The sequence below is a fragment of the Mrakia frigida genome (assembly GCF_051309035.1).
Source record: "Mrakia frigida strain ATCC 22029 unplaced genomic scaffold BDY24scaffold_10, whole genome shotgun sequence".
Taxonomy (NCBI): domain Eukaryota; kingdom Fungi; phylum Basidiomycota; class Tremellomycetes; order Cystofilobasidiales; family Mrakiaceae; genus Mrakia; species Mrakia frigida.
Window position 1 is genome coordinate 596072 of NW_027481271.1, and position 24035 is coordinate 620106.

General features: G+C 54.5%; 7 protein-coding genes across 7 annotated transcripts; 2 read left to right on the forward strand and 5 right to left on the reverse strand.

Annotated features, from left to right (window-relative positions):
• Window positions 1-572: 572 nt before the first annotated feature.
• Window positions 573-3998, reverse strand: VPS45 (Vps45p). The gene is made up of 13 exons (XM_076639885.1): window positions 3776-3998; window positions 3582-3658; window positions 3340-3458; window positions 3162-3241; window positions 3007-3084; window positions 2654-2918; window positions 2446-2570; window positions 2027-2353; window positions 1792-1950; window positions 1613-1720; window positions 1392-1537; window positions 1135-1302; window positions 573-1048 (listed from the first exon to the last, which is right to left on the reverse strand). The coding sequence occupies exons 1-13, from the start codon at window positions 3863-3865 to the stop codon at window positions 637-639; spliced, it is 2154 nt and encodes a 717-aa protein (XP_076498047.1). The 5' UTR covers window positions 3866-3998; the 3' UTR covers window positions 573-636.
• An 89-nt stretch (window positions 3999-4087) lies between these two features.
• On the reverse strand, window positions 4088-7312 carry BDY24DRAFT_384907 (S-adenosyl-L-methionine-dependent methyltransferase). Its single transcript, XM_076639886.1, has 11 exons — window positions 6770-7312; window positions 6338-6493; window positions 6189-6207; window positions 5845-6053; window positions 5679-5733; window positions 5439-5538; window positions 5159-5301; window positions 4928-5024; window positions 4714-4799; window positions 4443-4610; window positions 4088-4300 (listed from the first exon to the last, which is right to left on the reverse strand). The coding sequence occupies exons 1-11, from the start codon at window positions 7161-7163 to the stop codon at window positions 4288-4290; spliced, it is 1440 nt and encodes a 479-aa protein (XP_076498048.1). The 5' UTR covers window positions 7164-7312; the 3' UTR covers window positions 4088-4287.
• Window positions 7313-7456: 144 nt separating this feature from the next.
• BDY24DRAFT_384910 (uncharacterized protein) lies at window positions 7457-11569 on the forward strand. Its single transcript, XM_076639887.1, has 4 exons — window positions 7457-7548; window positions 7620-8025; window positions 8137-8334; window positions 8481-11569. The coding sequence occupies exons 2-4, from the start codon at window positions 7768-7770 to the stop codon at window positions 11247-11249; spliced, it is 3225 nt and encodes a 1074-aa protein (XP_076498049.1). The 5' UTR covers window positions 7457-7548; window positions 7620-7767; the 3' UTR covers window positions 11250-11569.
• BDY24DRAFT_384912 (glycoside hydrolase family 125 protein) lies at window positions 11528-14666 on the reverse strand. Its single transcript, XM_076639888.1, has 18 exons — window positions 14285-14666; window positions 14101-14207; window positions 13966-14012; window positions 13842-13867; window positions 13764-13777; window positions 13615-13682; window positions 13400-13549; window positions 13241-13328; window positions 12940-13122; window positions 12811-12871; window positions 12563-12740; window positions 12439-12493; window positions 12301-12364; window positions 12201-12225; window positions 12020-12135; window positions 11908-11944; window positions 11805-11838; window positions 11528-11717 (listed from the first exon to the last, which is right to left on the reverse strand). Exons 1-18 carry the CDS (start codon window positions 14575-14577, stop codon window positions 11632-11634), a joined length of 1632 nt encoding a protein of 543 aa, XP_076498050.1. The 5' UTR covers window positions 14578-14666; the 3' UTR covers window positions 11528-11631.
• A 205-nt stretch (window positions 14667-14871) lies between these two features.
• Window positions 14872-17378, reverse strand: CDC73 (Cdc73p). The gene is made up of 11 exons (XM_076639889.1): window positions 17173-17378; window positions 16832-17013; window positions 16544-16731; window positions 16229-16469; window positions 16060-16086; window positions 15866-15953; window positions 15678-15781; window positions 15487-15574; window positions 15313-15401; window positions 15154-15230; window positions 14872-15013 (listed from the first exon to the last, which is right to left on the reverse strand). Exons 1-11 carry the CDS (start codon window positions 17331-17333, stop codon window positions 14924-14926), a joined length of 1335 nt encoding a protein of 444 aa, XP_076498051.1. The 5' UTR covers window positions 17334-17378; the 3' UTR covers window positions 14872-14923.
• Window positions 17379-17421: 43 nt separating this feature from the next.
• Window positions 17422-19354, forward strand: BDY24DRAFT_414084 (methyltransferase domain-containing protein; the record flags this gene model as incomplete). Its single annotated transcript, XM_076643263.1, has 4 exons — window positions 17422-17745; window positions 17811-18047; window positions 18133-19049; window positions 19171-19354. 4 exons carry the CDS (start codon window positions 17422-17424, stop codon window positions 19352-19354), a joined length of 1662 nt encoding a protein of 553 aa, XP_076498052.1.
• Window positions 19355-22586: 3232 nt separating this feature from the next.
• Window positions 22587-23966, reverse strand: BDY24DRAFT_384927 (uncharacterized protein). Its single transcript, XM_076639890.1, has 7 exons — window positions 23627-23966; window positions 23480-23530; window positions 23356-23399; window positions 23198-23270; window positions 22920-23115; window positions 22774-22844; window positions 22587-22692 (listed from the first exon to the last, which is right to left on the reverse strand). The coding sequence occupies exons 1-5, from the start codon at window positions 23939-23941 to the stop codon at window positions 23056-23058; spliced, it is 543 nt and encodes a 180-aa protein (XP_076498053.1). The 5' UTR covers window positions 23942-23966; the 3' UTR covers window positions 22587-22692; window positions 22774-22844; window positions 22920-23055.
• Between the last annotated feature and the right edge of the window lie 69 nt (window positions 23967-24035).

Here is a 24035-nt window from a genome sequence, read left to right on the forward strand (position 1 = left end):
TTTGGTGTTGGGTTGATTGGGTTTGAGCTTGAGGGAGCTTAAGGTGAACTTGAGCAAGTTTGGTGAAAAGGGGATGGTGGAGGTGAGGAGGGAAAAGAGAGGGTCGAAAGACGAAAAAGAGGAGAGGAGAGGAGGGAAGGAAGGCAACGCGCGTTCCTGAGGACTCAGAGATGGCAACAAAATCGTCAACTCTCGCGGAACTTGAAATTGTAAACTTCTGAATGGATGGGTAGATAGCTGAGCTTCTGGGAGTAAGGATAGATCCCAAGAACCCATATGAAAGCTTGCGAGGAGGGATCAGGAAGAGAGCAACAGACGCGTCGAGGTCGATCGAGCTCCTTTGGGGTCGCTTTCTGCCTCCCTTCTACTTCAAGCAAACCTCTCTCGACATCGAACGTTGGTTTTTAAGGAACATGGTAGCCTCTTCAGAATCCTCGACGCAGGTCCTACAAAAAAAAGCTGCTTGGATCTCAAGAAGACAAGTCGAAAAGTTGACGCGTTCAACTTCCGCCCCTCGTTCTCTCCTCTCTTTTCTTTCCATCTCCAGAACCTTCCAACGGGAAACGCAGAAATCAAACGCAAAAAAAATACTCATCAAGGTCGTAAAGTAAGTACTGTCCCCCTCTGATCTTATAGCTACTGCTGCTGCTGACTCGCGGCCAACGCCTGACTCTGCCTCCTCGCCTCCACGCCCTGCCTGACCCTCTCCAACAAACTCATCGCCCCAGCACTAGCCCCCGCCAACCCGTTCGACAGCCCTTCCTTGACCTTGTTCGAATCGATCGACAACGTCGCTCCGGTTCCGTTCGTGTTGCTCGTGCGGTAGAGGCCTCCCGTCCCGACCTCGTAGTTGCCGAGACGGAGGTTGATGGCCGAGTTGGAGAGCGGGGGTGGAGGGGAGGTGGAGAGGTTGGCGTTCGGGGAGGAGGTCGGGATGAAGGAAGGCAGAGAGAGGTTGATGGGTGCTGCGACGGAGGAGAGCGTGGAGGGAGGGGAGTAGAAGGACGGAGGGAACCGGGTGGCGGAGTCTTCGACCATGTCGAGGAAACTGGAAAAGTAGAGGGAAGAGAAGGTGAGAGATGAGAGTGAGCTTCGATGGGGAGGAGGGAGGGGAGGGACAGAGGAGAGACGAACCTCGTCGAGTTGTGCACGCAAGTTCCACCGAGAAGGATCCGAGGAGCGGTACTGGACCCTCCAGGACCTGCTGCTGCTGCTGCTGCGAGTTGCTGATTCAACAGAGCGACAGCTCGAGCTTCCTCATAGGTGGTTCCTCCGACCATGAAAACAATGATGTCTTGGGGTCTGTTCCGTCGACGAAGAGGAAAGGAGGACGAGGCGTCAGATCTCCTCGATGAAGTGGCAGGGCGAGCTGACAGTCGAACATGGCTCACCTCTGTGTACGACCAGCTCCAGGAGCGATTCCTCCCTCCTCTGCCTCCAGGAAAGGGTAGCTCGTTTCTCTCAGTCGGCCTTTGAGAAGCAGGTCGAGCGTCGAGAGCAGATGAGGTTTGTGCTGAGTGTAGACGTTCTCGACTCCCTGCATAAGCGAAGAAGAAGCGGTCAGTATTCGAAGAGAGAAAGAGGGACGGGAGGAAGACGCGTCGGAACGAACCTGAAGACCTTTGACCAAACTCTTCCCTCGAGAGAAGAGGTTCTCGTTCATGAACAGATCGTCTTGACGTTGATCCGCTCCGGCGTAGTTGAGCATCACGTACACCAGCTGAAGAAGCGAACAGCTGGGATTCAGCATCGTGAGGAGCGAAGGGACGCGGCGGAGATACGAAAACTCACTCGAGCTCGTTCCGGATCGATTCCGTTGGTGATGAGAGTGTCGACGACGTGAGGAATGGCGTTGGCTGAGAACTTCTGGTATCGAAGAGCGTAGAGGATGGCGAGTCGAAGCTTGTTGGCGTTTGGGATCGAAGGTGTGGAGAGGAGAGTGAGGACGCTCTGCGAGAAGAGGAGATTCGAGAAGGTCAGCTTCGTCGTCTCTTCATCCCCCTCTTCGGCTCAACGAGAAACTCACTTTCAGATCCGCCGTATGACTCTCGTTACTAGCCAAACTCTGCTCGACCTCACTAACACCCAACAGCCCATCCCTCTCCACGATCCGACTCAACTCCCCAACCAGAGCGACGTGCTTGCTGACGTTCCCACCCAGCTTCCTGAACTCGGGGTACTCCTCAACGAACCGTTTCATGTCGGCTACGGTTTCGATGGAGGAAGGGTTGGAGGCGAGAGATTTGGACTGGAAGTCCTTGACGTAGGTTGCGAGAGAGGCTCCGAGGTCACCGAAGTTCGAGAAGAGATGGGTGGCGAAGAAAGGGTCGTGGGAGGGTGAGAGGATGGTTTCCTGGCGGGAGAAAGCACAAAAGAAAGAGAGGATGAGAATTGGAGGGAAAGGAAGGACTATAGAGAGGGAAAAGTCAAGGAGGGAAGACGAACCTTCAATTCCGGACGCGTCTCGTCCTCGATTCGAACTCTCCCGTTCACGATCCCAATCAACTCGTGCACCATCGCCTGATACGTCCACTGCGAGAGTAGAGGTGTAACAGGATCGTTCCGGCGATCTGTTCATCAGCGAAACCAAACGAAATCAGCGCTCTCGACTGAGAAACGAAGGACCATCTCCTCGCTCGATTCTCCAGCTCACCCAGAATCAACAACAACGGCTGAGCCCCGCTAACACCTCTGAAGTTGAACAGATCCCCATAACTTCCTGCCGACTGAGGCTGCATCGCGTATCCGACCTCGGAGGCCAGCTTCTTCGCGGTTCCACTCATCCGTTCCCATCGAATGACAGGCTTCTTCTTGAGCGAGAGCAGGAGAGCGAGGAGTCCTTGGAGATGGAGGTCGAGGGACGGTGGGTTGAAGGATTGAGGCGTAGAAGAGTAGAGATGGAGTGGTGGGAGAGGAGACTGTGGTTTGTTCAGAGAGGAAGGGAGGTCAGGCCAGCTTCGGAAGGTGAAGGAGAGGAGGAAGAGGCGGAGCTGAGCGAGGACGCACAGTTGGTGTAGGAGCCAGCGGAGGCAGGGATAGCGTGAATAGAGATGGCAGAAGTGATAGGTAGTCGGCAAAGTACTCCTAGAAGAGACAAGAAATGAGCTGGGGTCAGCATGAGCTCGAGGAGAGCCTGAGGGAGGGAGGGAAGGACGACGCACCTGCACCTCCCTGACAACCTCGAACTCGTCCGCCTGAGCGAGCATCTCGATAGCCGACTTGGTCAAGACGTTGGAGAAGTCTGTAATCAATCAATCAGTGAAGGTGAAAAGAGGATCAGCAAGCTAGTTCTGCTCAAAGCTGGGGGGAAGCTCAAAGGCAGGAAGGTAAAGAGCTCACAGAGCCAGTACCCTCCGTACTTTGGTCGCGCAATCTCCTCCTTGACCCATTCCAGCGTTTCAGGGTCCGGAGAGAGGAACATGATACACTTCAGATGAGGCATCCGGTCTCGGGAGGTACTGTAGAAACGAAATCCATCGAAGGGAGCAGGGAAGGGGAAGGGAAGGTCAGCTTCAACTCGCTTCGTTGTTCCCTTGCGTCCCTGTCTCCCAGGCCACCTCAGCAGAGACACCAGGACTCACTTCTCTATCCGATCCGTCAAGTAGACCTCATGCGTGAGCAACGAGGATTGCGTCGTAGCGAGAGAAACGATGGGTGTCTGCGTCGTGGAATCGAGAGAGGCCAAAGGAGGGGGAAGGAGCGAGCTCGTCAGTTTCCCTTCCATCCTTCTGCTGCTCTACATCTCCAAGGTTGAAGCAAAGGCGGAAAGACTGACCGTATGCGAGTCTAACAGCAGGACCTTCATCCCTGAAACCTCTGTAAACATCTTGTCGAGAAAGAAGTTGATCGCCTTGGAGGTGTCCATCTCGTCCTTTCCTTCGCTCGCTGGCGGTCGTTTTTGGGAAGCTGGTCGACGTTTGTCTTTTGGTAGAGCTGAAGTGAGAGGTGCTGGATCGATGTAGCGGATTGAGGAAGGAAAAGTGGGATAGAGGGAGATGGACGTTGCTGGCCGTTCGCTCCTTCCTGTTCGAGCTCACGTCGTCCTCAAGGCCGCAGCTTCTTCGGGCAAGACCCTCTCGATTTCTACAGAAAAGCAGACTCTTCTCGCATCTATGAATAATAACAAGGGTACATCTATCCAAGCGTTGCTCGATTTTTTCTCTTCTTCCTCTCCCTTCCCGCTTGCTGCCTCCTCCTTCCCTCTCCCCGCTCCCTTTCACTCCTCGTTGCCGTTCTTTGAACACAACACCCCACCCACACCCCCCACAAGCCCATCTAGTACCTCCTTTACTTGACGAGACTGTTTGATCGACGAACGAAGCGCGAGGGGCGAAAGGAGGAGAAAGAGGGAGTCAGTCAGCGACGCGTTTTCCCTCTCTTCTCCGACTCCTCGCCTTCTCCTCCCCTCTCCCGAGAACCAACAACCCGAGAAGTGGACTCACGAGAACTCCTTCTTCTCCGAGAAGTTGATTCCAACGTGGGAAGGAACTCCCTCGAGTCGGTTGAAAGCGTTGAGGTTCTTGTGAAGAGTGATCTGGAAGACGGACGCTCCTCCGTTTCGGGAGGTGATGGTAGCGGAAGCGAGGAAGTAGGACCAGATTCGGAACCACCTAAAGAGGGAGAAAACAACGGGCGGGAAGGGATCAGCGGGAAGTTTTCGAGGGGAGAGAGAGGGGAGGCAGTTGAGTCGCAGGGAGGAAGAACGAAACTCACCTGTCGCCGTACTTGGCAAGAACGTTCTCCTTGTTTCCGAGCCAGTTCTGGTACCATCGGTAGATGGTGGCGGAGTAGTGGGCTCCCTGATGAACGCAAAGGAAAGCGAAGGAGAACGATCGGGAGGTCAGTTCGAGATTTCGTTCTTGTTTGGGCGAGGATAGCAGGAGTAGAGGACTGATGAGGAGAAGGAGAAGAAAGAAGAATAACGTACAAGAACATCAACCTGCTTGACCTCGAACCCAGCCATCTCGAGCTCCTTGATGACCCAGTGAAGAGGGATGGACGCGTCGGCTCCGGGGAAGACGTACCTGGAAAGCGAAGAAGAAGGAGAAGGAAGTCAGTGTTCGAGCTCGAGGGAAGTCTACGAGAAGGGGAACAAATTCTGGTGGAAAGAAAGACCGAGGGAGTGGAATCAAAAGGAAAGGGAGTCGGCCGAACTCACTTGTTCATGAAAAGTCCCCAAATGAGATCCTCGAACTGCCACATAGGTCGGATACCGGCAACCTGGAAGACGAAAAGACCATCGTCGTCGAGGAGGTTGTAAACCTGCTTGAGGAAAGCTCCGTATCGCCTGATACCGACGTGCTGAGAAAGAAGAAAGGAAGAGGAAGAGGAAGGACGGTCAGCGATGCAGCTCGAGCAAGAACAACGACCGAGCAACGAGAAGAGGATGTGTTGAGAGAAAAGACTGATGAACGAGATACGGATGGGAAAAAACTCACCTCAGCCATCTCAAGGGAAACGATCTTGGTGAAGGACTCGGGGACGGCGGGAAGGTTTCGGAAATCGGTGCAGAGGATTCGACCCTTCTCCTCGGAGACACTGAGAGGTAGAGAGGAAAGATGAAGAATAAGGTCAGCTTGAGCTCGAGGGGTGCGAATAATCTGCCAGAGGATCTCGAGAGGCGAGAGAAACGCGACGAGAGTGAATCAACAGGACGAGGGCTAAAACTGAAGACTCACCCGTTATCACGAAGACGCTGGTTTCCGAAAGCAGTCTGGTTGACTCCAAGGGTAACTAGACACCACCAAGAAGAAGAAAAACGCGTCAGTTGGAGTCTCAAAGTGCGACGAAACCTCTCGTCTCGACGACGCGGCTCAGCTCCTCTTTCGCAAGGTTCCGACTCACCTCCGGTAACGTCGCAATCGTAGTTCTTTCCAGCGAAGGCAGCAAGGGTTCCCCATCCACATCCGATATCGAGGAGCTTGTCGGTAGGCTGGAGGTCGAGCTTCTCGCAGACGAGCTTGAGCTTGTTGTCCTGGAGTTCCTCGAGAGTCTCGGCTCGGGTGATGTCCTTTACGACTCCGGAGGTGTAGATCATTCGGGGTCCGAGGAACCTAGAGAATAGAAGGGAAGAGGGTTAGCTTGGGGGTTGGAGGTGGGAGGGAATGGGAGGATCGAGGAGATGGTGGTGCTGGGAGGGAGGGAGGGAGGAGAGAGAGAGGAAGACGTGGTCGAGGAGATGGACGAACCAAGAGTAAAAGTCGTCTCCTGGAGATCCAAAAAACGCAACCGGAAGGAAGAAGAGATGGTCAGCTATCATGACTTCAAAGCACGAAAGGCTTGGAAGGCCAAAAGACGAGCTGTCAGAGCGAGGAGATGGAGGAGGGCTGAAACGTACCTCGGTCGTAGTGACCTCGAACCTGCTCCATATCCTGAGACTCGGTGTGCATGATGACCTCGGGAGCGAAGGTGAGGAAAACGTATTTGAAGAGATCCAAGGTAAAGTTGAAGCTAGCGAAATCGTGTCGGTTCTCGAGGACCTCGAGGACGTCGCCTGGAGAAGGACGAGGAAGAAGGAGGGGACGTCAGCTTGATTTGGTCAAGGGCGAAAGCTTAAACGCGAAAGAAGGATAGGCAGGTAGGAAAGAGGCGAGTATGGGTGAGGTCGAGGGGTGTGTGGGTAAAGGGCGAGGCCTTTTTTGGAGGGCTGAACGAAGTTGAAACCAAGGGAAGGAAGGAGAGCAAGAGCTCGAACCCTTTCCTCCCTTCTTCTCCAAATCTCGTCCCACCTCCCTTTGACCTGCTGGCACGAGAGGAAATGAGGACTCACCCTTGAAGTCGATCTTTCCCTCAAAGTAGGCGTCGTAGAGAACCTGGATAGGGATCTTCTTTCCGAGGTACTTCTTCCTGAGAGCGTCGTCCTTGATGTCGAGGTAGTGGCTGAGAGGGAGTCCAGGAAGCTTGACCTTTTCGTTCCTCCTCGCTCCAAAGTGAGATTGGAAGGACCAGTATCCGATCAAAGTGGGCAAGGCGGTGAGGACGAGGAGGATCCAGTAGAGTTTTGACCAGCAGTTGAGGAAGGGGAACGTCCACTGGAGGAGTTTGGGCACGAAGACGACGAGGAGGAACAGATGAAGGTTGGAGAACGAAGAGGATCCCTCAGCGTTCAAGGTGGCGAAGGAAGTCACTCCAGGAGCGAGCTTGTGAGGGTTGATCACAGTCATGCTGAGATCACGACGAGCGAGGGAGGAGGAGGGAAAAGAAGAGGGAGGGAAAGGGTAGATGGCCGTTGGAAAGTGAGAAAGGAAAGGAGGGCTGAGGGAGGACGTGTCGAAAACGAGACTGCGAGCTTTCTGACCAAAAACAACATAGCAGAAAACCCCAAAGCACAGCTCTAGACCTTCCTATGGAGCTGGCTGTTCAGATTGAACATTTTTCGAGACCTCAATATTCTTCGACGGACTCAAATCCGCCTTCTTTTGGGCCAGCGTGGCCCTTTTCTCTCCTTCTCCGCCAACCACAACCCTCTCCTCCCTCCTCCTCCCTCCCTCCCTTCGCAGGTTCTGCTTCTCCTTCTCTCGCATCTTGCTATATGCTCCTCGTCACAGAGTGAGTAAAAAACTTCAGACGCATCCAACCTTCTTCCTTAAAACCTTTCACTGAACGCAACGCGATCTCAGTATCGCAAACCACCCTTCTCTAAAGCTTCCTCCCAAGGATCCAACCCCCCTCCTCCTCCACTTCGCTCTCCCTCCCCTCCTTCAAACCCATCCATCCTAAAAAAACATCAAGAGGAACCTCATCCTCAGCAACAACAACAACAGCAACATGTCGCCCGAATGCCACTCGTGCGGAGGAAGCAACCTCGTTCTCTCGGACACGTTTGGAGAGTCGGTCTGTGCGGATTGTGGAGTAGTCGCTTCCAACAACTCGCTCGTTCACAGGGAAGTTCAGGAAGGTGCAGATACCTTCTACGAAGGGTCGACGAGGTTGGGAGGGAACGGGTTGGGTAACTCAGCCATGTACGGAGGAGGGAGGTTCCAGGACAAGGAAGGGAACAAGGAGAGGGGGAGGCAACAACGATTGGTGAGTTCCAACTGCTCCCTCTTCTCGACCCCTTTCTTTTCTCCTCTCAAACGAGGAGAAACAGCTTGACTGACTCTGTATCTCGTCTTCACTTGCTTTGATTCCCGACAGGAACTCGCTCGAAACTTCATGTCCTCTCTCGTTCGACTCTTCAACGCCAAACCTCTCGAGGCTCGAGCCATGTTCCTCTACGAGCAGTCGGACGCCAGGAAACTCATCTTTACCGACAGGATCAAGTACGTTGCTTCAGCAGCCTTCGCTCTCGTCGCTCGAGAGAAGAAGAGGCAGGAAACCCTCAAGGACATCGCTGTAAGTTTGCCATCTCAAACCTCCTCCTCTTTCTCTCTCGAGACTTGCTCGCGTCTCGCCTGCAACCCCTCTTCCTCGCACTCGACTTGCTCTCGTCTTCTTCAGTTTTCTGACTCTCTTCTCCCTCTTCTTCTCACATCTAACAGCACGCCGCCGACCTCTCCCTCATCCGACTCAGTCGAGTCTACGTCAAGCTCCAGTCGTCAGCCGCCATCGGAGTCACCGAAGTCGATCCTCTCGTCTACATCGAACGACACATCCTCCACCTCCAAAACATCTGCAAGGACCCCTCCGTCGGACTCGTCACCAACACCTGGGAGACGAAAGGTCGAGGAAAGGACCTCATGGGAACGCTCCAGCACCTCCAGGAGTGCGACCTTCGAGCCGTTCGAAAGACCGCCATTCGCCTCTCCGAGTTCTTCCACGACATCTACCTCTTCGCCGGTCGTCACGCCATGTCGGTCTCCATCGCCATCATCACCGTCGCCGTCGAGGGAACCACCAAGATGAAGCTCTCGAGAGCCGTCGACATCCCCGAGGAGCTCTCTCGAGTCAACAACGTCGCGTCGTGGACGGTCATGGAGAGGTACCGAGAAGCAGGCAAGATGTTCCTCGACTGGGCCGAGTACCTACCCGGAGTCGACCTCAGCGTTCGAGACATCGTCCCCGCTGGGAAGAACTCGAAGCAGGTCAAGAGACGTCTCTGCAGGAGGAGGGAGATCGCCATCATCACGACCGAGGTCCTCGACCAGTGGCAGGACATTCGAGATCGTCGAGTCGCTCTTGGACTCGAGAAGCAGCAACCCATGAGGACGGCCAAGATCTCGGAACTCCCTCCCGTCGCACCTACGCTGCAGGACGTCGCCGCCGAGACCGCTTCGGAAGGAGGAGCAGCAGGAGACTTCAAGGAGAAGATGGCCAGATGGGGAGCGAGCGCTGCAGTTGGAGAGGACGCTCACGAGATGGCGACCTGGAACGACATCGATCTGGACGAGGAGGATTGGAGCGATACTGAGGATCCTTTGGGAGAGACCGAGGACGGAGAAGTCGACGAGATCAACAACGAGCCCGTCCCTACGTCGAGTCGAGCGCCGTCGCCTCCTCCCACCAACGCCGTCGCTTCTTCGTCTCAGGTTCGACTCGACGGACCTTCCACTTCCCACTCCTCTTCCTACGACCACCGAGCTTCCTACGACCAGGCTCCTCCCGGCGAGGTTCTCAGTTCGAACGGATACCAAACAGCTCTAGACGAGTTCTCCAAGTCGTACTCCTCGCCCTCTCCCTCCTCAAACCACGACGTCGGCGGATCTTCCCTCGCTATGGATCCCTCTCTCCTCAACCCCAACCCCAGATCTCACATCGATCCCAGCCTCCTCGACAACTCCATCGATCCCAGTCTTCGAGACGACCGAGGACAGCACCAGGAAGGACTCGTCGACTACCCCTACCCTTCTCCTTCCCGCGACGCTCCTCCATCCGCCTTTACCTCCAACCACGTCAACGGCCTCACTCAGGAAACCTCCTCTCGAAACAGATCCGCCTCCGTCGTCTCCTCCAGCGACGCCTCCTCGACCAGCGATCCCCACGGAAACGGACCGCCAGTCGTGATGACGAAGAAGGGAAAGCCAGCCAAGATTCGACGAGGCAAGGATCCTCGATTCCTTCGATACACCGGTACCAACACCGCCGACGTTATGGCTGGTCGAAAGGCTCTCCCCGCTCTCATCGCCTACAAGCCCTCCCTCCCTCCCGTCGCCGGCGACGCTCCTTCCGGCTCCCCTTCCTGCTCCTCCTCGGCTACCATCACCTCTCCCGCTGCTTCAGCTCCTCCTCCTCCTCCCGCTACTCGATACGTCCCACCCTCCTTCGGGACCTTCCCTCCCTCCCCCGCGTCGACCCTCGCAGGAGGAGGAGCCTCTGACGCAGGAACCGACGGAGCAGCGATCTCGAACCGAGTCGTGATCGTTCGAAAGGACGCGACGGGAGTTCGACCTCCAGCCTACATGCGACACCGACCTTCGGACGTGATGCGTCACCACCCTTACGTTCATCTCAAACCAGCCGTCATCAAGTCGATTCGAGAATCCGGAGAACCTCCCAAGACCGAACTCGCCAAACTCATCATCAACGGGCACACCCTCGACGATCTCCCCATCCATCTCGCTCCCACCAGCAACCTCGGAGCCATCGCCGCTCTTCGAGTCGGAGGAGTCGACGAGATCCAGGACGACGAGCTCTTCGTCGAGGGAGAACTCGAGGGATACGTTCGACCCGACGAGGAGAGGGAGTTTGTGGGACAGATGTGGGAGGACGAAGGGAAGTGGGAAGGGTTGGAGGAGATCATCGCTCTGAGGGAGAAGAGGGAGAGGAATGAAAGGGAGAGGGATGCGAGGAGGTTGGAGAGAGCAGAGAGGAGAGCCGCCAACGGAGGGAGGTACACTCGATCCAAGAAGACCAAAGTCACCAAGGACATGGTCGCCAAACTCGCCGCTCTCGCTGCCAGGGAGGACGATGGAGGGGAGGGAGACATCGCTTCGTTGATGAAGGAGTACGGAGCGTTCGGGAGGGACGAACCTGAGGAGGAAGGGTTGGTGTCGATGAACGGAGGAGGACCTTCGGGCTCGTACGGAAACGGAGGAGGATCCGACGACGACGACGACAAGTCGGACGAGAAGCACGACGAGAAGCACGACTCCGACGACTCCGACGATCAGTACTCGAACGGACGACCCACCAAGAGGTCGAGGACGATGTCGCAAGGCATCGGAGCTATCGATCCTTCCCTCCTCGGACCCTCGGGATTCGATCAGGCTCAGGCGGACAGGGAGCAGCTCCAGGCGGGGATGGAGATGCTGAATGCGGTCAGGGCCGGTGATGTCGAGGAGGACGATGAGGGGTTCGGAGCGTATGAGTAGGAGTAGGCTTTCGACGCGTCTCGATTTGCTTCTTTTTGTGTTCCCTTTCTTTTCCCTTTGGCTTCCCTCCTTCTTATCTTCTCTACATACATACTTCCCTCTTCTCTGTCTCGCTACCTCTTTACTACTAGTCTTCTCTCTCCTCGTTCGCCTCCCTTTCTCCCTCACTTGGCCGTCTTTCTTCTCTCGCAGCGTCCTTTCGTTTTCGATCTTCGTTTCGTTCTCTCTTTGTCTCTCTTTCTTGATTTCTTTCTCTTCTTCGCTCGAGTAACGACCATCCCACACTTACGAATCTTGATAAAAACCTCAGTTGTATACGACTCTCCGTCCCGGTCGAAGAAAGCAGAAAGAGAGGAGCGGTCGACGTGCATCGATCCTCCTCTCACTCCTTAAACAACAACCAAGGTCTCTCCTTCGCCACCTTCAGGACTGTCTCTGCGAAGTACGAGTTCGCCCAAGAGAACCAAGCTGCGACAGAACGGAAGAAGAGAACCAAAGAGAGTCAGCTCGACAGTCGGCGCGTCGACAAGAGGACGAAAAGGGACGTGGACGAACGACGTGTGTAGTTCTCGACCGAGTGGATGTTAATCTGTAAAAAAACGTCGTATGTTAGTCAGAATGACTTCAGAGGAAGAAGGGAAAGGAAGGAAGGACCTACTGATTCGTGAATCAAACCAAGGCCCGTCGTCGAGTTTCTGTTCGACGTTCGACGGAGAGAAAGAGCGCATCAGCATGAGTTTTTCGAAGGAACGAAAGGCGGTTCCGCTCACTTGATCCACTCTAGATGGCTCATGATCTCGTCATCGCTGGTCGAGGTGATAATGAAGGAGACGAGCGACATCGGCCACGGGTGCAGAAGTCCTTCCTCGTGGGGACCACCAATTCCCTGTTGGAAGGAGAAAGGTAAGGGATGAGCTACGATGTGTAGATACGAGATGAAGATGGACTCACGAAGAAAGCTTCGCCTTTCGAGAAGCTGAGAAGAAGAGAGAGAGCACGATCAGCTTGAGCTCGACTCTTTCTCAGGGTGAAACTCGACAGAATTACGTACTAGGGGTTTCCATCTTGGTTCATGAGCATCTTTCGAGTGTTTTGGTAGACCGGATCGGAAGCATCTGTGAAGAGAGAGAGTGGAAGGGCGTCAGAACGAGACCGTCGCGTCGCGCATCGATTTTGGCGACGAACTCACCGAGGAACCCAAGATAGGGAAGGGAGAGAAGGGAGGGGACGTTGGCGTCGTCCATCTGAAGAGTTAAAGCAATGAGCTGATCTGTCAACGAAGAGAAAGAAGAACGGAACAGTCGAACACTCACGAAAACTCTCCCACCGAACCCATCGACCTCGTAAGCGAACACCGTGCCCCAGCCCTTCCTCTCCTCGACTCCCCACTCCCAGATAGCCTTCTCAACCCTAGCAGCTACACCCCTTGCCTTCTTGACCAGATCAGGTCGCAAGTTATGCTCCTCGAGGACCTTAGCGAGTCCTTTGAGTCTGCGACAGAGGAAAACGCGTCGGTCAGACACGGTACACAGCGAAGCGAATCGAGGAGACGAGAACGTACTCCACGACTAGCAAAGCGTTGACGGGTATGTTGTAAGGGAAGATCACAGGGTCATCGGAGGCTAAAGTGGTGGGAACGAAGGGATCAGAACGCGTCTCGAAGTTTGAAGAGAACTGAAAGACGACTCACGTCGAAACGAAGTCTTGACCAGTCCTGTCTCCTTCGCAGGATGTCCGAGTCCTTGGTTTGGGATAGGAATTTTTGGCTGAGAGAGATGGAAGGCGTAGGAGTTTCGAAGATGACCTGAAGGCGAGAGAGTTGACTCGGTTTGGTTTTGGATGAGCTCGAAGACGGTGTCGATGGTGGAGAGATCTGTGGATCGAATCAAAGAGGCGTCATTATCCTGTAGAAATGTGCGAGTAGGCTCTGCGCTGCGTGATCGAAAGAGCAAGCAGGTCTCGACGCGGTCGTCTTGAGAAGCTGGACTCACACGCGGGAGTGAGGTACGAAGTGTCCCCCGTGGCCTCGTAGAACTGTCTCGACAACTTGAGGAATCCTCCAATAGAGTCGAGCTCATACTGTTTGGTTCATCATGAGACTGATGGTCAGTAGGAGATCAAAACACGCGTCTCAGTCGAACGACTCTGACCTTGCACTCGAAAACGGTTTGATTATCCAGTTTGAAAGGATGCGAGACTCCCTGGGACCAGTCGTTGATGGTAGGAGCTAATCCGGATACCGAGGGAGGTTGGAAGGCTCCACAGTAAGGATATTCGCCGAGATACTGGGCTTGGAGGGCCTGCGAAGAAAGAAAGAGAGGTCAGCGGCGACGACGAAGTTTGATAGGAAAGTGAGGAAACGAACAATAGCTCCTCGAATCAGAGTAGCGAGGTTTGGGTCCTTGGGTGCTAGGGATTGGTAAATTGCGAGTTCTGAGAGCGAAGACGAGGAGGAGTGAGCTCGGGGAGGGAGACAAGGACGCGTCGAAGGCTGGAGATGGAGGGAAATCTCACGATTGCAGGAATCTCTGTTGAAACCCAAGCCATCGAGGTCAGTTGTGATTTCTCGATCAAATCGAGAGAGTTACTCACCTAATCCACATGGCAGTGATATCTCCCTGATCAGTCCAAATCGAGTCGCAACGGCAGACCCAAAAATCAGCCCATCCTCTCTTTTTCCATCTCTCCCCTTCCCTCCTCTCTCCCCAGCACTCACAGTAACCACGAACGTCAAACCCTCGTTACTCCACTTGATCGTAGTATCTACGAATTAATGGGAGTCAGCTCCTCTGTAGCTCAAGCCGCACGCCCGGTCTATCATCAGCAGGAAGGGAGTCGAGTCGCTGCTCACCAAGCGTGCTCGTTAGAGCGTTCTCGAAAAGCATCGCCAGATCCGGATCCTTCATCCTCCCAGCAAAGTCGTCAACGAGATCTTCTACAGCCGGGGAAGAGAAAGTCCTTTACAAGCGCGACGAAATCGTGAGCTGGGGCGAGCAGCGAAGGCAAGAAGGAACGAAAGGTCGAACAAAGCTCACCTGCACTCCACCCTCGGACGCATGCTCGGCAGTCCCAACACCCCCTCACTCCTCCTTCGTCCCTCAGGGACAGTCTTCGAGAACTCGTAAAGGTCTGGACAGGTCTCTAAAGCTACGGCCGTTTGGGACGGGGTGAAGGGAGAGTAGGGCAGAAGGGAGGAGAGGTACGAGAAGGTCGAGGTTGAATTCGCCCACGACGAGGTTGAGTTGGAGTTGAGAGCGAAGAGGAGGGATGCGAGAATGGGGAGGAGGAGAAGGGGTCGCAGGGTTTTTGGTGGGGTCGGGGGAGGCATCGTTGGTGAGAGTTGGGAGTTGAAGAGGAGGGAGATGCGAGAAGGAAGAAGAGATCGGAGGGCGGGTTGTTGGGCCGACGTCGAGGAGTTTCGCCGAGCGTTGTTTTCGTTTCGTTTGGTTCCGAGATGGGAAAGTGAGAGAGATCGGCCATAGAAAGGCCTGTTTGCGTTGCGTTCGAAGAGGGAGACTGAGATCCGAGGGAGAGCAGTTGAGATGAGACACATCGGGAAGAATCGACGACGCGCGTCTTCTCTGCCTCCTCCTCAGTTCTCACGACATCCAGAGAAAGGAGATACATCGACACACATACAATCAAATCCCAAAACAGATGCATCGTCGTATTTTCTACCTTTTAGGAGCAGGACCGGAAGCATCCAATGCTCTCCAGAACTGAGCGACGAGAGCTCGATCCATGTGTCGTTTCGAGGGATCGATCTGCAAAGGAAGGAAAGAAACGAAGTTGGGCACGAGTCAGCAACGACAAGAAGATCGATATAGACGGAGTGAGATATGTGGCGAGGAGGGAGGGATGAGAGTGGGACGAGGACCGGAGGAAGAGATGGTTCGAGACTCACCTGCAGGGCCGAAACGTTCCAATCCTTGATCGCAGGAGTAGGAGCAATGTTAGACCAGTGGAAGTAGACACCCTTCACTACAGATTCGAACAAGATGGAAAGGGGAAATCAGCGACGAGGCGAACAAGAGAAAAACGGATGAGCGGGACGAGGACGAACCATGATGGAACAGCTGCTTCGGATCGCTCCACTTGTACTGAGCAAACTGCCACGATTGACCCGTTGTCAGGACGCAGGCGACTCGGGACCTAAAACCCCAAAAGGAAGGAAAGGGAGTCAGCGGCGAAGAGTGAGCTTGAGGGGACGAACGAAAGAGAGACGCGGACTGCTCACCAAATCTCATCCGCACCACTCGACCTCTCCAACTTCCTCAGTCCATCCACTCCGTCGATGATAACGTATCGGACTGTCTTCTGCTCGTCTGAGAATCATCGAACCGACCGAAACGAAGAACGAAGGAGAGAAAAAGAGCCGGGCTGTCAGACGCGTCTCGTCTGCTCGTCTTCTCGTCACGCTCCACTCACCTCGCCCAGCAACAATCGTCTTCCTGATCACGACCTGCACATCATCAGCCTTGGTGATTCCTTCCAGGGCCATTCGTTCTCGAGCGTCTTTGGAGGATTCGAAGCTGTTTTCGAAACGAAGAGGAGGGAGTCAGATCAGGCGAAGCGGGAAAGGTACGGAGCTTGGAAGGATGAGACGGTGAACGTACATTCCCTCCTCGAAGAACTTCTTGGCATTCCAGATGGTGATGAGCGAGGTTGGAGAGGAGGAGATGACGATGATCGGGGTGGTGTTTCCTGGAGGAGGGAGGGAGAGGGAGGAAGAAAGAGACAGAGATTTCAACTGCGAGCTTGTCGGGACTCAAAGCTGAGACGAAAAGGGCAGAGAGAGGAGACTACTGACGAGGTTTCTTAGCTCCCAGCGATTGACCTACGCAACGAGCGAACGAAACAAGACACACAAGCGACAAGAGGTGAGCTCGACCGTTCCCTCCTTCCTCCCCTTCTTCTCACTTCTCCTCCGATCCTTCCCTCTCTTCCAATGCTAGCCTTGAGCCAAGCTCTGCACTTACCGGATCCCTCCCCGCCACTACTAGAAGCTGCCTGCTGAGCCTTTCCTGAACCACCCGCCGCGTTGACAGCCTCCTTGAACGCTTTGAGCTTCTCACCGAACAGACTCTTGCGGATGTACGAGTAGTCCTTCTTCCCCGATGCTGCTGCGTCCTTGGAGGAAGCTGTGGAGGCTGTGAGGGTGAGGGTGGAGGAGCGGAGGGGGGTTTGACGGTTGATGAGGAGGATCTCGACAGCTTGAATCTGGATGGGAGAGAGGGAAGAGGTGAGCTTGATCTGAGTGTCAAAGACGCGTCGGAAGAGGAAACTCTGCTCACCTTCGCGACCTGCTCGACATCAGCCTTGTCTACGACGTACTTTCGCTTGATGGGTTGTTGAGAGGGGAGGTTGGAGGCTGTCGAGGAGGAAGGGAGGGCGGAGGAGGTTGGACCAGTTGTTTCTGGGAGGGTTGTTGAGCTGGAGGAAGCGTCGATGGAAGTGGAGGAGGATGAGGGGAGAGGGTCGACTGTAACATCAACGAGAAATAAACGAGGATGAGCTCGGGAAGAAAGCAACAAAAGGGAAAGGAAGAGGGACGAGGGAAGGAGAAGGAGATGTGAGCTCACCTGATTCTGGTCCTTCTCCACCCAGCCAGTCGATAATGAACTTCCTCCTCTCTAACGGTACGAAAGGGACTCCGTTCGCTCGAGCTTCCTTCAAGTATTCTCCAACTCCTGCGGCTCGAGTTTGCCAGACGACGACGAGGATCGAAAGAGGGATCAGGGAAGGATGCGTCGAAGGAGTTACGCTGCAGAAGAAAGAGTTCGAAAGGGATGCAGACGAGAGTCAGTATACACAGTCGAGCTGCCAGAGCTCTATCTGGTGCCTTGCTGGCTCCTCGTACCAGCTCAGGATGCATGAACGGGAGGGGGAGGAAGGAGAGGAGACGAAGGAGAGGTAAACTCACGCTTCCGTCGTTTTGGGAAAGGTCTCCTCTGCTCCTAGATGGATGTTGGTAGCTGTAGAGAGGGTGGGGACTGTCGCTCCTGATGCATCGGTGAAGGTTACTGGTGTTTGAGAAGGGATGGATCTCCTGAATTGGACGGAAGGAGAGGAAGACGACGACATGATGGAGGTTGAGATTCCACTTCGAAACCGACCTCGCTTTCTCCTTCCCTTCAAGCGGCCACCTCGAAAGCCTCGCAGTTTTTCTCGTATGGCCTTCTCGACCGAAGGATCGGTTCATGAGATCGACATCTCTCTCCCTGCTCGATACGGATCTTCGCCGACGCTCCCTTCAATCTCCAGCTACCTCTCGGACGTGAGCTCTCTACTCTCCTCCCCCTTCGCTCGGGCTCTCGTCGCAAACCACCTCAACGACGTAGCAGCAGATACCTCAGGCGCCTCTCCTCCTGGGATCGAGGACTTATGGGAATGGGCTGCGTTCTTGGGAGAAGGACTGGAGGGAGAGGGGCTTGAAGCGAAGAGGGAGGAGATTTTGAAGGACTTGAGTTTGAAGAAGCTCGACGTCGAGTCGAACGTGAGCTCGTTCTCTACTTCATTCTTCTACTTCTGTAAGCTGACTTGTTCTCTTTGGATTGGAAGCCCCCCCAAATCCTACTCGACCTCCTTTCCTCCCTCTCAATCTCAAGTCTCCCCCGTCAACCTCTCAAAGACTCCCTCCCAACGACGCCCGCTGAACTCAAAGCTCAACGAAAACACCACCAAGACATCAAGCAGTCTCCCAAGAAGATTCACGAAGTCGCTAGACTCTCAGCAGAGATAGGCAAGATTGTCAGCGAGACGGGAACAACTCGAGTGGTTGACGTAGGAGCTGGTCAAGTTAGTTCTTCCCTTTCGGCCCCAGTCCAGTCGTCGCTCGTCGCATTTCCGTTTCAGGATTCCTGACAATTCGTTTCTGCTGCAGGGCTATCTCTCTCGTTCCCTCTCCAACCCACCTTGGAATCTCGACGTCCTAGCTCTTGATGGAGCTGACTCTCAGACAACAGGAGCTCAGCAGATCCTCACCAAGACCCAACCCGTTCCCGCCTGGTCGTCGTCGAACGCGACGTCTCCTCCTCCTCCCGTTGAATCGCCAACACCAGCACCAACTCAATCCAAAACTGGCTCCCTCATCCATCTCACAACACACATCTCCTCGCCCACCTCGCTCATCTCAAGCATCTCTTCCTGGGTCGACGCGACCTCGACCTCTCCTCCCGCTCCCTCCGACGCGTCTTCCACTCCCTCCTCTCCACAACCCAACCAACCTATCCCTATCCTCCTCACCGGCCTCCATGCTTGTGGTTCCCTCACCCTCGCTATCCTCCAAACCTTCATCCTCCTCCACCAACAACCAATCCAAACCCTTGCTCTCGCCTGGCACCCAACCTCCCTCGCCCTCGTGGGCTGCTGCTACAACCTTCTCACCCCTCCTTTAACCTCTCCGTCCACGACTCGTCTCACTCCTTTCTCTCGAACAATCATCCCAGAAAACCTGCTCCAACCGGATCATCTCCAACTCGCCGCGCAGGATCCGAGTACGTGGTTGGACTCGAAGCGAGCGTGGAGGGGCGAGAGCAGGGTGGGAGTGAGGAAAATGGTTTGGAGGGGATTGGTCGGGAGAGAGCTAGCGAGGAAGAGCTGGGGGGGAGAAGGGAGGATCGGCAAGGTTGGAGCGAGGGTTTGGAAGGCCGAGGGGGATTGGGAGGCTTACAGAGGGGAGGTTGGGAGAAGGGTGGGAGTAGATCTGGGTGAAATTGAAGTGGGTGGGAAGGAGGAGGCGGAAAGGAAGAAATTGGAGTTCCAATTGGGTTGCTTGCATGTGGCGAGGTGCTTGCTTGGGTGAGTCTGATTCGACGCGTCTTTCGACAATTGCCATTTTCGTTCTCGTTCTTTCTCTTGTGTGCTTTTTCCATTTGACTGACTCGTATCGATTTCCTTTCGCTCTTTTTGCCTTTTGCAGACCCGCAATCGAAACCCTCCTCCTCTTGGACCGGTTCCTCCTCCTCGTCCTTTCCCTCCCTCCTCCCTCACCCACCTCTCCCCGACTCAAAATCTCGCTCAAGCCCATTTTCGATCAGTCGACGGGATCATTGAGAAACATGGCTTTGATCGTTACACCCTCTAGCACCAACTCAGCCCTCTAAAAACCCCTACCAACACCCAAACCCAACCCAGTCCTCGACGCGTCTCACCTTCCACCGCTATCGCCAAGGGGAAACTTCGTCACCGCCCCTCCACTCCTCATCCTCATTTCCCTCACTATCCACTGGGATTCCTTCCTCATTAGAGCTCCAAAGTCCGCTTCGAGGGAGGCTAGGAGCGTCTCCTCGATCTTCGACACTCTAGGGAAGTCGTCCTTTGGTTTGTCGGCTGCTGCTGTTGAGGGAGAAGGTTCGGTCGGGTTTGGAATGGGCGCGGGTGCCGTCGTTGAAGAGGACGTGGCTGTGGTGGGTGTAGGAACGGTAGTTCGGGGTTCGAGGAGAGCCCAAGCGACGGAGGTGTGGAAGAGAGGAGTTTCGTAGTACGGCGGAAGGTGGAGGGAGGTGAGGAGGGTGTTGAGAGAGGTGGTTAGGGTTTGGAGCTGTAAAACGGACTATCGATTAGCTTGTGTTCGAGGGAGGAGGAGGCGGAGAAAGAACGAGGGCGAAAAGAGACAAGGGAGGGAGAGACGCGACGAGGAGGAACAGAAGGCTGGCTTACTTCGGGATACCCAGCTCCGACGTTCACGCTCAGAAACGTCCGAGTCAGATCATCATTGTTGAAGGTTGTGAGGGTGGATAACGAGAGAGAAAACCTGCAAAGACACAACGCGACGCGGTCAGCTCGAACGAAGCGCTCTCCTCCCTTCGGTTCTCGTCGAACTCACCTCTCAACTTCCCTCCCCAGATCCCTCAGCAGCACCTCCAACTCCTTCTTCTGTCCCAACCTCAAATACAGCGGTCTCGAAAGCGATACATGCAGTTCTAGCTCCTTCTGCTCCTCTCCTTTCCATCTCTCCATCTCTTCCTTCCCAGCCAGATCGTTTTCTGGCGGAGGGTCGATGAGAGAGTGTAGGGGCGGCAGTTCAGATCGAGCTTGAGCTACGAGAGAGCGCAGGGAGGGTGGGATGGGGACTGGCGAAAGCGACAGAAGACGAGGAAGAGCTGAATGAGCTTGGAGGAGCGAGCGAGGTGAGAGTGAAAGAGAGGGAACGAACAAGCGAGATAAACGTGAGTTGGGTAGTCCCCTTGCACTTTCGGTCGGGAGAGGGTACGGCCTTGGTAGTGGGAGGGGTTAGGAGTGTCGTCTGAGACCAAAGAAAGAAGAGAAGAGGCGTCAGAGAGGTGGGCTGAAGAGGAGGGAGGAAGGAGAAGGTCGAGCTCACCTGGAGGGGTGAACGTTGACCCGAGAGAGGGAAGTTTTCGCCTTTAAGAAGCGTGAAGAAGAAAGGGCTGGATCAGAATAGAGTTCCCTTGAGAAGACGTGGCTCTATGTTTGAGACGTGGACGGGAGGAGGAGGCCAAAGAAGGAAGGAAGGAAAAGTCCGAGCTCGAGCTCAACATTCTCTCCCTCCTTCCCTCCCTTGCGAACTCACTTCTTCTTTGGAGGTCCCTCTTCTACGAGGAACTTGGTGACCTTCTTTACCGGTTCTTCTACGTCTGATGTATCCGACGAGGACGAGTAGTCGAGGCTGAGCATGACTCTGATGGTTTGGGGGAGCTCGTCGTTCGGAGAGAGAGGGAAGAGGACTTGCTCGAGACGTCCTGCGTCTGTTTTCACCGCCCGTCTCCCATCAAAAACGTCCGGAGCTTCCTCGCACACCAGCTGTGTATCGATATCCATCTGAAGGAGAGAGGAACTGGAGTTTCGAAGAAGAACGAGCCCTTTCTCTTCCGCGTCGCGTCGTTCGTCTCAAACAACCTCTTCGCATCAGTCAGACGAAGCAAAGAAAGCGAAACCTCAAACTACCACAAGTCTTCACAGCTGGAGCACTTGCATCCCTTCTTCGTTCCCTCGCACTGGCACAGCAAGAAACGAAGGAGGGATCAGCATCGACAGTTCGAGGGAGGGAGACGGCGGAAGCGGGAAACGAGTCGTCGAACACCTCGCTCACCTTCTCGTGCAGCTCCCATCGAGTCTCCAGCTGGAAGTTTCGAAGAGAAGAACGGGAAGGAACGTTAGATGCTGTTCGAAAAGAACAGGAACGAAGAGATACTCACGTCGGACAGGTCGTCGAGGAACTCGACGGGGACTCGTGAGGGATGGAACTCGATGTTTTCGAACTCCAGTGGTAGCTTCCTAGGAGCAAACGATTCGTACTTGGAGTCTCGGAAGGTCTTGGTGTCCACGTTGTAGATGTTCTTAGACTTGTGGTTCAGAAAAGACTGCTCAAGGAACTGTGAAAGGCCAACAAACGGAGGGAAGGCATCAATTCCCGTTTGGTGAGGTCGGGTTCTCGGTGACTCACCCTCGGTCGTAGAACTCGATTTCTGAGATCAAGTTGGACACTGATTTTGTCTCTGTGACGAAAGGGAAGAGAAAGAAGGGAGAAATCAGGGTCGCCGTTCGGAAAAAGGGAGGAAAGACCGAAGCGGGACTTACTCCTCGTAGAGTGTGTTACTGCAAGGGGCGATCAAATGCCGTCGTCGTAGAGTTGAGAGCCGGAAGAGAGAGGGCTGTTCATGTGGCAGTGTGAAATCGGAAAAGTCAGACTTCTTGGAAAGGGAGGGCAAAACAAGCGAAAACAACTCACAGGTAGCCCGTCATGGCGCGAAAGAGAGACGAGAGGTAGCGACGATATTCGGAAGGATATCGCTTGCTGATGAAGACTCGGATATATTGTTTGGCGAGGGGGTGGGTGTAGTCGGTAGGGATAGGAGAGTAGAGCATGTTCTGCGGGGAGACGAGATGGAAGTCAGTTCGACGCGTCAAGCGGAAGGCTACTGGATCTGTTCCTGCGACTCACCGATCTTGGGTTGATCGGATTTTCTCTATTGGCTTTGATGTTGGCCATGAGATGTTGAAGCGTTCCCATGATGATCTCGGGATGTCGAAGACCCTGAGAAAGGGGGAGGAAGCAGAGAGAGATCAGCTTCGAATTCGAACTTCGGAAAACGGCAGACAAGGATTCACGTAGAGATAAGCAGCTCCCGACCTCTTGCTCGTCACCACCCAGTCACACAATGGTAGCTGCGAGACGATCTCACCACCCATTCGAGAAACCACGGAAGATAGAGCTTGAACGAGCTGACGATGCTGAGACGCGTCGAGATCGAAAAAGAAGCGACGACCAACGAAGCAAGCTCTGGTTTCCTCCGGAAGCGAGGGGATCCCCGAAGAGACGAAATGTACAGGAACGGGAGGCTTTTGATCGTTGGTGAAGAAAGCAGAGATGTCGCCGTATCCGTTCGTTCGAGGTATCGCTCGGAACGAAGAGTTGCTGGGCTCGAGGGAGAAGAGAGAGGTTGGAAGGAGGAAGCCGTTTTCGATGGAGCAGGTGATCCTGAAAGATGAGAGACCAAAAGAAAGGTTTCGTCAGAGCATGCGAAGAGAGAATAAGGGAACGAGGCTGAGAGGATCTCACCAAGAGGGATGAACTGCAACGCCGTCGAGAGCGAGACCGCAAAAGGATCGGAGGTTACATCCAGACGTCGCCTGCCAACAAAGAGAGTAAGGTGAGCATCTGGGCAAGCGGAACGACGGTGATTGTGTGTGTGTGTGTGTACTAACGTACGAGGATTTGGGAGCAACGAAGTGGGTGATGTTCGACTCGGGAGGAGAAGAGAGTTCGTCGCTGGAGAAGACACACATCAACGCTCAACGAATTCGTCGGCGCACGGTCAACGGAGCAGTCAAAAACGAAGAGTTAAACGTACATCACCGAGCCTCCGAACAGCTCGAAGACGTCCTCCAGCTCTGTTTTGTACTGAAAGAGGGACGAAAGCGAAAAGGGTCAACGCGTCGAGGCTTTTCGTCAGAACGAGCTCAGAAAGGGACAAGGGACTGACTTCTCCGAGGGTATCTGAGGCGTAGAGCAAGAACCCATCGAAGAGAGACAGCATTTGAGAGGGAGGGGAAGGGCTAAAGACGAGGAAAAGAACAAGAAAGCGAGGGGCAGAATCAGCGAGAGTTCGTGACGGCACGAACGCAGAAGGAGGCTGCTCACCAGACGACGTTGGGAGCTTCTATGGTGTCCCAGTGCTCATTATGCTATGTAAACGAGATGCACGTCAGTCTATTAGGCAGAGAGAGCGGAAGAATGGAGGCAGAACCATGTCAGCAAAACTCACGTAGTCTACCTTCCTCTTTCCGGTGCCGGAGACGATTTGAACAGCGTAGCTCTGTATGTGCCAAGAAGAAGAGCTGTTAGCTCAATGCTGACCTTACTCGTTTTCAAAAACGAGAGAAAGAGAGGAGAAGAAGAAGGAGACGCTCACGTTTCGCCTGTTACCTTCGGTCGTGGACCCTGTCATCGAGTCCTCGCACTTGAGCTCGTAGGTCTGAGGGAGAGTCCCGTAGCAGTCAGGATATCGCTTTCCAGAGGCAAAGGATGCTCCGTCGAGAACCTTGAGAGGAGAAGGAGGCGAGAGAGCGAGCTTGGAAGCGATGTGTCGAGCGACGGAAGGGAAGAGGGAGAGGGGAGGACCTCGAAAGAGAACGGCTGAGGAGGTGATTTCTGGGGGAGAATCTGGTTCCGAGAGGTCTGAGGATTCAGAGGGAGCCTTTGGCGAGTCCTTGGAAGAAGAGGACATGTTTTCAAGATGTGGGAGAAGGTGGAGGGTGAGAGGAAGAAAGGAAGGGAGGGGTCGAAATCGAAATGAGCTTCCTTGAATCACGTCGCGACCC

Coding starts and splice junctions, on each gene's coding strand:
- BDY24DRAFT_384907 (XM_076639886.1), bottom strand. CDS start 7,163: ATGACTGTGATCAACCCTCACAAGCTCGCTCCTGGAGTGACTTCCTTC. Junction 5,539..5,678: donor CAGCGTCTTCGTGATAACGG/GTGAGTCTTCAG, acceptor TCTACCTCTCAG/TGTCTCCGAGGAGAAGGGTC. Junction 4,800..4,927: donor TCAAGCAGGTTGATGTTCTT/GTACGTTATTCT, acceptor TGCGTTCATCAG/GGAGCCCACTACTCCGCCAC.
- BDY24DRAFT_384910 (XM_076639887.1), top strand. CDS start 7,768: ATGTCGCCCGAATGCCACTCGTGCGGAGGAAGCAACCTCGTTCTCTCG. Junction 8,026..8,136: donor GGGGGAGGCAACAACGATTG/GTGAGTTCCAAC, acceptor GATTCCCGACAG/GAACTCGCTCGAAACTTCAT. Junction 8,335..8,480: donor AAACCCTCAAGGACATCGCT/GTAAGTTTGCCA, acceptor CACATCTAACAG/CACGCCGCCGACCTCTCCCT.
- BDY24DRAFT_384912 (XM_076639888.1), bottom strand. CDS start 14,577: ATGCCTCCCCCGACCCCACCAAAAACCCTGCGACCCCTTCTCCTCCTC. Junction 13,868..13,965: donor GTTTGACGTTCGTGGTTACT/GTGAGTGCTGGG, acceptor TGGACTGATCAG/GGAGATATCACTGCCATGTG. Junction 12,226..12,300: donor AACCAAGATGGAAACCCCTA/GTACGTAATTCT, acceptor TCTTCTTCTCAG/CTTCTCGAAAGGCGAAGCTT.
- CDC73 (XM_076639889.1), bottom strand. CDS start 17,333: ATGTCGTCGTCTTCCTCTCCTTCCGTCCAATTCAGGAGATCCATCCCT. Junction 17,014..17,172: donor TTTCCCAAAACGACGGAAGC/GTGAGTTTACCT, acceptor TTTCTTCTGCAG/CGTAACTCCTTCGACGCATC. Junction 15,954..16,059: donor GCTGGGAGCTAAGAAACCTC/GTCAGTAGTCTC, acceptor TCCCTCCTCCAG/GAAACACCACCCCGATCATC.
- VPS45 (XM_076639885.1), bottom strand. CDS start 3,865: ATGGACACCTCCAAGGCGATCAACTTCTTTCTCGACAAGATGTTTACA. Junction 1,951..2,026: donor GTCATACGGCGGATCTGAAA/GTGAGTTTCTCG, acceptor CTCTTCTCGCAG/AGCGTCCTCACTCTCCTCTC. Junction 1,538..1,612: donor GTTTGGTCAAAGGTCTTCAG/GTTCGTTCCGAC, acceptor TCGCTTATGCAG/GGAGTCGAGAACGTCTACAC.
- BDY24DRAFT_384927 (XM_076639890.1), bottom strand. CDS start 23,941: ATGTCCTCTTCTTCCAAGGACTCGCCAAAGGCTCCCTCTGAATCCTCA. Junction 23,271..23,355: donor GAAGCTCCCAACGTCGTCTG/GTGAGCAGCCTC, acceptor CCTCGTCTTTAG/CCCTTCCCCTCCCTCTCAAA. Junction 23,116..23,197: donor CCTCAGATACCCTCGGAGAA/GTCAGTCCCTTG, acceptor TCCCTCTTTCAG/TACAAAACAGAGCTGGAGGA.